At 34.2% G+C, this 9572-nt stretch overlaps 1 protein-coding gene and 1 pseudogene across 1 annotated transcript; both read left to right on the top strand.

Moving 5' to 3' along the window:
* The first annotated feature begins 2740 nt into the window (after positions 1–2740).
* LOC149548476 (F-box protein GID2 pseudogene) lies at positions 2741–3403 on the top strand (annotated as a pseudogene).
* Positions 3404–3982: 579 nt separating this feature from the next.
* LOC149548475 (isocitrate dehydrogenase [NADP], chloroplastic-like) lies at positions 3983–6832 on the top strand. The gene is made up of 5 exons (XM_089794264.1): positions 3983–3998; positions 4502–4593; positions 4692–4744; positions 4949–5017; positions 6718–6832. The coding sequence occupies exons 1-5, from the start codon at positions 3983–3985 to the stop codon at positions 6830–6832; spliced, it is 345 nt and encodes a 114-aa protein (XP_089650390.1).
* The last annotated feature ends 2740 nt before the right edge of the window (positions 6833–9572 follow it).

Here is a 9572-nt window from a genome sequence, read left to right as displayed (position 1 = left end):
TTGCAATAGGAGCTACAGCATCATTCCCTGGATGTTCCTATGTTCCTAGAACGGGAACGGTGAAGGATGTCATATTGATCGTCAGCGACGATGAAGGCATTCCATTAAAAGTAGCCAAAGTTCCAGGTACTTTAAAGTTATTATTCTATAGTGATATAATAGTAATTTAGTTTTTGATCACTCTTCATCAACTAATGATCCCATGATTGTTTTGTAGGGAATGATGTTTTTTGGAAAAAACTTGGTGATGAGTGTTTGCAAATATTCGGGCCCACCATGCGTACCTGGTAGAACATCATATCTTAACTAAAACCCCAAACCACTATTTTGATTTCATATCATTGCTAGAATAGTTTTCTTTTTCATCCATTTCTTGAACTATATTAAAGGTAGCTTCACTTAAAAGGTGGAATCTCCAAGACAAAAAGCTGAAGGATGATCTTATAGAGAGCATGACCCAACTCTTTGGACCTCGTGCATTTGAGAGAAACAAGCTCCTTGAAAAAGCTGGTTTATGTTTGAAGTATATTAGGGACTAGTACAGAAAAATTCCTGAGGTTGAGTGGCAGGCTCTAATTTTGGATGGAAAGTATAAAACTGACAAGAAAAATACAATTACACTAGTAGAGAGTACACCACCAAGGTATGTGATACTGTTGAGAATGTAATTATGTACTAATTAACCTCTATATTTATATTATCTAACATATTTCAAACTTTTCATAGATTGCCTGACACATCAAAGGCAACAAAGGCAAGACTAGAAAAGCACGGGACACACAAGCTCGGCTCTGGTGGTTTTTTGAAACTTCAAGCACAAGTTGTAAGTATTCTTGATCCTCAACTTTTGCAAATTTTGTATTTCCTTTTGATATTTTAACTACCCTCCATTGGTTGATGAAAAAATGCAAGTAAAATTCACCATACCATGCAAAAATGTAGGGCTTGGAGTTCTAGAGATGCTTCACAAAAGAGGATAAGAGAATTGGCTTCGAACAAGGCTATAGAGCCGTGGCTGAATGGCTACGAGCTAAAATCAGGGTGGAAGATTCTAATAATGATGCATCTGAGCCACAAGTAAATAAGCTAAATGAAATTTATTTCAAATTGAATACTTTACCAATTAGTCTATTTGATGTTAAGTTCCAATATAAAGTGAGTATATTTGTTTTAAGCAAGCAATGATAACAATGCGTAGGATGTTGGAATGCAGCCTGAAAATCCTTCTACACAATCTGTGAATGCTGAAGGTTTGCATGATGTGCATCCCAGTGGTGGAGGTATACATTTTCTATTAAATTTTTTATATGTAATTGCAATTGGTGTTTGGATTAATGTAACATTTTGTATAGCAGCTATAGAGGATTGAGGCATCGATGTTCATGAGCGTGTTGACGTTGAGTCCAGACAAAATGATGTGGTCAAATTAGGTAAAGAGCACCACAGTTATGTTATTTAAAATAATTAAATACTTGTAACAATTATAATAAATTATTTTTAATTTAACTCTTTTATTTCTTATTGCAGAGGACCCCCCTTTGCAACAGCATAGGAATTTGAGATCATCAAGAACAGAGAAAAGAACTGATGAGGGGGGAATTGATGATGACACTGATGCTCCTCGTAGAGCTTACATAGAAAAAAGAAATAGAAATAAAAAAAAGAAATGATTGTCATCTACATACCTTAATTGATAATGACCGAATTTCATGTCTCAATGAATTTAATTATGTGCTAATGAATGTTCATGAATTATGTGTTAATGCAAAATATTGATGAATGTTGCATGTTTATGAATCTAATGTGTTAATGAATGTTATCATGTGATATTGATTAAATGTTACATTTTATTAATGGTTGAAAGAATGAATGAATGTTAGATGTTAACAGGGAATGTAGAGTGATGTTAGGGGGAGGGGGGTGGGGCCAAATGAGCTTCCACCTTCACGTGGTTGGCCCTGTTTAGTAGAGAATATTAAACTATTCTTGAAATAAAGTGAAGCTCAATAAGATGTAAGTGAAGCTCAACTTGGCACAAATAGGGAGTCAATATGATGTAAGGGGTCATTTGAAGTCCTAGGGTGTCCTAGGAAGAGTTATGGGTGGATGGTAGTGTTTACATGATGTAATAGGCTATGAAAGACCCTAAATGATGTAAAATGCACTCAAAGTGCAAGATCTATTATTTCCCACTCCTTCCCCAATATCAAATGCTTTAATTTTGATCTCCCTAAAGTCATCTTGGAGGCTCCCAGTTACACCGGTACTTGCTTTAAACACAATGTTTGAACTCATTTTCTGTCTCTTCACAAATTTTGGGTAAAAAAATCCTCACTGGTTGTTTATGATCTATTTGTGGTATAGGTGTGCAACACATTGCAGGTGACATGTTTGTCAGTGTTCCAAAGGCAGACGCTATATTTATGAAGGTAAAGTCTCTAAATGATTATCAATCACTTTTAGGATCTGATTTAAATTAGGAACCCATCTTCTTCATCATCTGCTCCTTTTTTATTAGAATTTTTCCTTCTGGTAGTGCTCTGCTCCATTTCATAACTTTACCTTTTTCTAAAGCTGTGCTCTCTGGTATCCATGTCTATCTCTGTGTTTCTGCATAAATTTAGAGACCTGGATCCCTGTCCAATGCTTATTTATGAAACTATCCAACTTGTTTTTTAAGGTACAAGATCTATTTATTTATAGATACACATTCTATTGTCTTTTTCTGTCTAGAAGGGAAATGGGATTGGCAATAAGAAGACCCAGTAAGTGTAAAATCAATTATCATCATCATAGTTATAAGCCCAACGAAGACTTGGAGGCACCATTGTTTCACAAAACATCTGAAAAGATGCAATCTCAAGATCAGTGTGAGAACTTATCGAGGGATCAAATGGAGTAATTTCTTTTAGATGGGGATTTGTTATCCGAAGTGATGAAATACATGGATGCAAGAACATTGGCAATAGCCTCATGTGTTAATAGGATATGGCATAAAGCTGCACAAGATGACAAGCTGTGGGAAAACATATGTCTCAAGCATTGGGCTAACACTGGTTGTGGAAGCCATCAACTGAGATTTGTTGTTTTGGCTCTTGGTGGATTTTGAAAACTATATTCTCTTTCCCTTTGGCCTATGCTTAATCCATCTACTTCTTCTTCTTCTTCGCCATGTCCATTGCCTTCTCAAGCCTTGTCTCCCTTCTTATCAAAGCCTGGTCTGAATAAAAAGCACAGTGCAAAGACTCAATCTTGGGGTAAGGATGAGATTCATCTTTCTCTTTCTCTTTTCTCTATCCATTGCTATGAGAAAATGAGTAGTCCTCCTATGCAAAATGTGTCCTCAGCCCAGTTTCAATCTTCCAAGCATCCCATATTTGAAGATGCAATCAGGCCCAAATAGGTATAAATCCATCTAGCCCCACAATAGATATTGTTGGTATTTCAGTTTTGTGTGTATTAAATTTTTGTGAAGACCAAAGTTTGTATCTTTTCATTCCTAATTTGATCATGGACTTGTAAGTAAACATCAGAACCAGACAGACCTTATTGTTTTCATGTTAGATGTAAATATATAGCTAATTTGATGCCCATACATCTTACACTGCCTGGTCAGAAGGAGCGCTCGTGTGTAGCCTTGAAACCCTTCCAGGTGGCTGATAAGAAGGTAAAATTTCTAGATTTGATTTGTTTAGAGTGTTCTGTGATTGGTCATAGCTATTGATAAACTTCTTAACATGGGTATGATGCTTATGGTGCTCTGTTTCAAGAATGAATCTTGTCATCTAAAGTAACAGATTGTTACCCATTATGGACTACTCATGGATTTCTCTTTTAATTTAGGGTTCATAATTACTTCAAGACTAATTGCTAAATCTATATTCAGCAAATGTAAACAAAGATCAAGTAACTAGGCTGGATTTTGTTTACTTTATAGCTAACGTTGTGTTGATGCAAAGTTGTGAGTCAATTACAAGGTGTCATGGGGATCATCTCAGGTTGGGTACTACGCTTTCTTCTTGTGCCTACATTAGGGTTGTGGCCTAATTCCTCTTGTTTACAACCAGACTCTAGCAAACAAGGCAATAAAGGCCAGATTGAGAACAGGAAGTATATTGTAAAGCCTGCCTTATTAATATAAATCTTTAGTATCATGGTTGTTTCTATAAACCTATTCTTGCCTGTCCTGAGGGAGGTTTCCATAGATCTACTGGTATATATTATACTTTTTGTTGGTAATGTTCAACTAACAGCAAATTTAAAATGAAAAAACTTTCTGGCTAGTTCCCTAGACTTTGGATCTGTATGCTACTAGAACTTTAAGTACACAACTCTCCATTCAAATTCTCAATCGATAGGAACTAGATGCTATGCGTCTTTGTTGTCTTTTAGCTTAGTGAATATCATTGTGGTTTCGCTATCAGAGATCAAAAAACATCTATTTTTTGTTTCATTACTATTCTTTATAGCATGCAATAGTGATTTTTGTCCACTGATGCAGTTCTAGAGAACGAAGGTGAAACTACAGAGCTGGAGGTATATGACTATAAAGGAGATGGAGGAATAGCATTAGCTATGTACAATACTAATGAGGTATGTAGTCCTCTCTTTTATGACAAATATAATTTCCTGTTCTAATTCTAATTGAGCAAATTTCAAATATTCAATTATGATTAATTATTTCTGTGTAGTCTATTCGTGCATTTGCTAATGCATCAATGGCAATAGCTTATGAGAATAAATGGCCACTTTACTTGAGTACTAAAAACACAATTTTAAAAATATATGATGGAAGGTATGTTTTCAAATCAATACAAGGATTGATGATCTTATTTTTACCTTTTTCTCTAACACACCTTACTTCCCATGTTATCATTCTTTATGATTCTCTAGCTTAAGGATCCTCATATTCTCAGAGATTCTTCTTATATGTGACTTAAATTGGTAGGTTTAAAGATATCTTCCAGGAGGTATATGAGGCCAGTTGGAAAGCTAAATATGATGCAGCAGGAATCTGGTTGGTTTTGTTTCTTGGCACAATAATATGAAGATTGCAATGTTGATTATCTTGATTCTGTCGAGCACACAATAACTTCTTTCAATGATTGATTCATGAACAGGTATGAGCATAGGCTTATTGATCAAACCAGCAACTTAATTCACACTACTATTCATCTTTGTAACAATTTAAAACAAAATTAGGGATCTTTGGATAGTGATCTATACTATTATAATAGATTTAGTGTTTGAATAATGTTACTTTAAGCCACTGTATCATCAAATGTACGATCCCTCAAAGTGATCGGTGATTTGATGATAGGCTATTTGGAAGAAATGTCAAACTTATTTGCATTTCTAGTAATGGAGTCTTTGATAATAGCTAAGTGACTTTTGTATGTTTGGTCTTTGAGTTGTTCCTTTCCTATCACATCTGATGCATGCCCTGGATTTCTACACAATTTATGAACAACCCTACTAATGATGTTTCATGAAGTTCACATTTCATATTGAAAGTTTTTCCAATAATTGTCACAAATCTTTAAGTTGTGGATGTCTAGGTTAGTCCCTAGAATCTAGTTATGAAGTTGTATTCGTGAGAGGCACATCTGTGAAGGAAAATCAGCTTTCTAATTTTTAATTTATCATTTATGAAATTGATCAATTTGTTGTTGTTAATAACTTTTGTGGATAAAGAAGGGATTAATGGAAGCCTAATGGTCTACATCATCATATATTATGGCATAAGTTGGGACCAAGGACTTCTGGGGATGTGTGTTGGAGAGAAATGCAAATTGAAGATACCTTCGAAATTGGGTTATGGAGATCATGGAGCTCCTCCCAAGATCCTAAGTATGAAGTTAGTTGCATGTTTAGTCAAATTTTGATGGAAACACTTTTATATAATCTTGATATAGAATATAAGCTTACCATATTTTTTCTAATAGCAGATCATTGTACTTCCATCTCATACTTCACAGCAAGAGATTTGTGAAATGCAAAAATTGATCAAGATGCAAGAATACCTATTTAGTTTACAATTGCTAGTGCTCTTGAATTTTGTGCACAAATATCAATAGCTAATGATACCAAGCCTCCACAATCCATTATAGATGTTCAAAACTTGATTTTGGATTCAATTGTGGTTCAAATTTTTTTTATTGAATCCAAAACTAGATTTTAAAAAATATTAATTTTGTTTTACTACACATACATACAATGGGCAAGAGTAACCGTTTGTTTTTGTAGGATTTACAATTTGTGTTTCTTTTGAGTTTCGTGCACAAATATAAATAGTGACTTTGATATATATATAATTACACACATACAAATTCTGAGACACAAAAACTTATAAAGATTCAACAACTACTGAAGCTAGGTATGAAGAATATGACACTGATATATTTTTTGCTAAGGAATTAGATGTTGTGAGTTCCAAATATGTCACTACCTAGACTTTCTAAATTTTTTCTTTTGTACCTAGTTCCAATAACTCAATGTAACATCAAAATCTCTAGTCATTTTGACACAGGTTTTACTGTACTCCTGTACAATAAAAGTGGTCAGGTTGGGCAATAGCTTTGTGGCTTTGACCAACATCTACATGATAGTGTATCCACTAACTTCTTTTAGATCTGACAAGCATTCATCCTAAGAATGATCTAGATTCACTTCCAGTATCTTCTCTGTATTTAATTTCTTTTACTGCTTTTACGGCAGGGCAAAACTAGATGAAAATCCAAGACTACTTGAATTTTCAGAGAAGCTAGAAGCTGCCTATGTAGGAACTGTTGAGACAGGGAAAATGACAAAAGATTATTTAGGATATTTATAAGGCGTGGTAGAATATCTTTTATTTTGTTTGGACTAATACAATAATATTTGACATTTTGAAGTGTCTGTTTGTATTTTTTTATTATAAATATAGGATGCATACATCTCCTTGTAAAAGCTGATGATAGAGATGAAATTAATTAAGAAATAAGTCACAAAGGGATTCATTTGAAGCATCATGAGAAAATGATCATAGTTTCGTGACTAAATGCTTTGTTGAAGTCTTTTTTTTAGTTTTTTTTAATTTCAAGATATAAACATCTCGTTGTGAAAGCCGATGGTAGAGAGAAAAATAATTAAGAAGCAAGTCATAATCAGTTAGATTTGAAGCATCGTGATCAAATGCTCATAGCTTTGTGACTGAATGCAACAATAGGTTCTATGTTTTGTTGCTAAGAAAAAAAATCATTTATCACTTTGTATGTGCTTCCATGTAATATATTAATAATATCTTTTATCGACGTGCTTTTGTAGTATCTATCAAACTATTGATGCTACTCACAAATCGAGTAAAATAGAGGAATACTATGAAATGTTTAATCTAGGAAATTTTTGTGAGGTATGTAAAAAACTAGGAACTATGATGGTCATTTAATTTTTCCCAGAGAGAAGCACTTGCCACCGGCCATATTAGCAGCCGAGGATTTAGTTTTGAGTAAATGGTTACACAAAGTTAGAGTTTTATTTAAATTTAATTAGATATAAATTAATAGTCTTAGCATTCACAATTCCAACTATCATTTTAGTTCATTCCTAACGGTGATCTGTTGGTGATAATTCAGTTCAAAAGGTAATTAATGGAAGACCCAATTTGCTTGCTCTCACTTCGACCCATTTGTTATTAACCTGAACAAAGCAATCATGGTAAGGAATATGAAGAAATCCTCCAACTGAGGTAATATTGTCCTCCAAGAAGCTACCCATTTCTTCTATAATGATCTCTTCTGCTTTTGGACAAGAGCTTTTATAGAATCCATATGAAAGGCCTAAAACTAGTTCAAGCTTCGGGTAACATACATTAACGAATATGAAACATATAATAATTGAGAACAATGATTTGTAGGTCTCTAATGGTGTCATATTTGGGGAAGCTTAATGGTGCTCGATTTTTTTTTTTCTTTTACTTCTTTCACCATCGCAATTGCGATAGAAATTGTGACAGGGTTTCCATCACATCTACAGCAACCCCATCACAATTGGCGATGGTAACCGCAAAAATTGCAACAGGGTTGCTGTAGATGTGACAGCAACCCCGTCGCAATTGCGATGAAAAATAGGGAATTTTGATTTCACGATAAGGTGGCTACATAGCGACGGATAGGCATCGCAATTGCGATGGAAAACATGAATTTTGGTTTGGCACCAAGGTGGCTACAAAGTGACAAATAGGTGTCACAAATGCAATGGCAAGGGGTAGACATCGTAAATTGCAACTAAATAACTATGACATTTATGCCTGTCGTAGTGGTGATACATTGCTATCGCAATTGCGACACATGGCCGTCGCAAATCCAGTGCCACATACCACTTAAACATTTGAAAAGCATCAATTTTTTGCTTTAAGAATATAACACTCATCATCCTGAAATAGTCATCAACAAACAACATTATATATTTATCATCTTTGTAGCTATGTATTCCCATTGGACCACATAATTCAGTATGGACTAACTCAAGTACTTGTTTAGATGTATAGTTTTTACTTTTGAAACTTGACTTTGTCATCTTTCCTAGTTGACATTGTTTGCACATGATATTGTCAAGTTTCTTCAATTTAGGTAAACCTCTAACTTTCTTCATTTTACTAATATTGACCAAATTGTCAAAGTTGACATGACATAGACTTCTATGCCATAACCATTCATCACCAAATTTTGCAACAAAACAAGAAACATCATCCATGTCAAGTTAAAACAAATTACTTCTTGTTTGATCTCCTTTTCCTATTAGTTTACCATCAGTATCATAGATTTTTGCAGTTTTGTTTCCAAATTCTACTTTGTATCCTACATTGCCTAACTGTGAGACACTCAGCAAATTGTAGTTTAATCCTTCAACATAGTATGCATTATCACATGAAATTTTCTTTGTAAGCATAATGGACCCTTTTCCTTTTATTTGACATGGAGCATCATTACCAAATCTAACACTATTTCCATCATACTGTATAAAGTTAACAAACTTACTTTTGTCTCCTATCATGTGATGTGAGCATCCATTGTCTATGATCCATCTATCATTCTTGTTCATACATGTTACCAGTGTTGTAGGTTCTTCTTCATCGGATTGGTCCTTCATGGCTACATAAACAACTTCATCATCATTATCATCAGAGTTCTCTTCAACAATATAACACTTCTTGCCTTTGTCTTTGTAATCTCTCTTATCATCTTCTCTTCTATATTCGTACTTTTTGCCTTCCTTGTAATCTTTTTTCTATGTACATCTAGCAGCAATATGTCCTACTTCATTGTAATTGAAACAAATAATAGGCATCTTACCTTTGAATTTCCCTTTGCCTCTATGAAATCTTCTAGCTATTAATGCTTCCAATTGTTCCACATCTTCCTCATCAGTGCTACTGTCACTGGATACATGTTTCATTTTTCTTCCTTTCTTTGATTTCACCTATTCAACATCTTTTAGTGATAACTTGGCCTTGAAGGTAGATTCAACATTCTTAGGTCTGTAGTTGTCAAAGTTAGATAACTCAAATGCAGTGAGTCTACCCACGATACCTT

Source organism: Cupressus sempervirens, chromosome 7, assembly GCF_028749045.1.
Source record: "Cupressus sempervirens isolate cs-2001-9-10 chromosome 7, ASM2874904v1, whole genome shotgun sequence".
Taxonomy (NCBI): Eukaryota; Viridiplantae; Streptophyta; class Pinopsida; order Cupressales; family Cupressaceae; genus Cupressus; species Cupressus sempervirens.
This window is presented reverse-complemented; position numbering and strand designations above follow the sequence as displayed.

Excerpts from the sequence above, each read along its gene's own strand:
- LOC149548475 (XM_089794264.1), top strand. Across the intron at positions 4,745-4,948 it reads ATAGCTTATGAGAATAAATG|GTTTAAAGATATCTTCCAGG; the intron begins GCCACTTTACTT and ends TTAAATTGGTAG. Across the intron at positions 5,018-6,717 it reads TATGATGCAGCAGGAATCTG|GGCAAAACTAGATGAAAATC; the intron begins GTTGGTTTTGTT and ends CTTTTACGGCAG.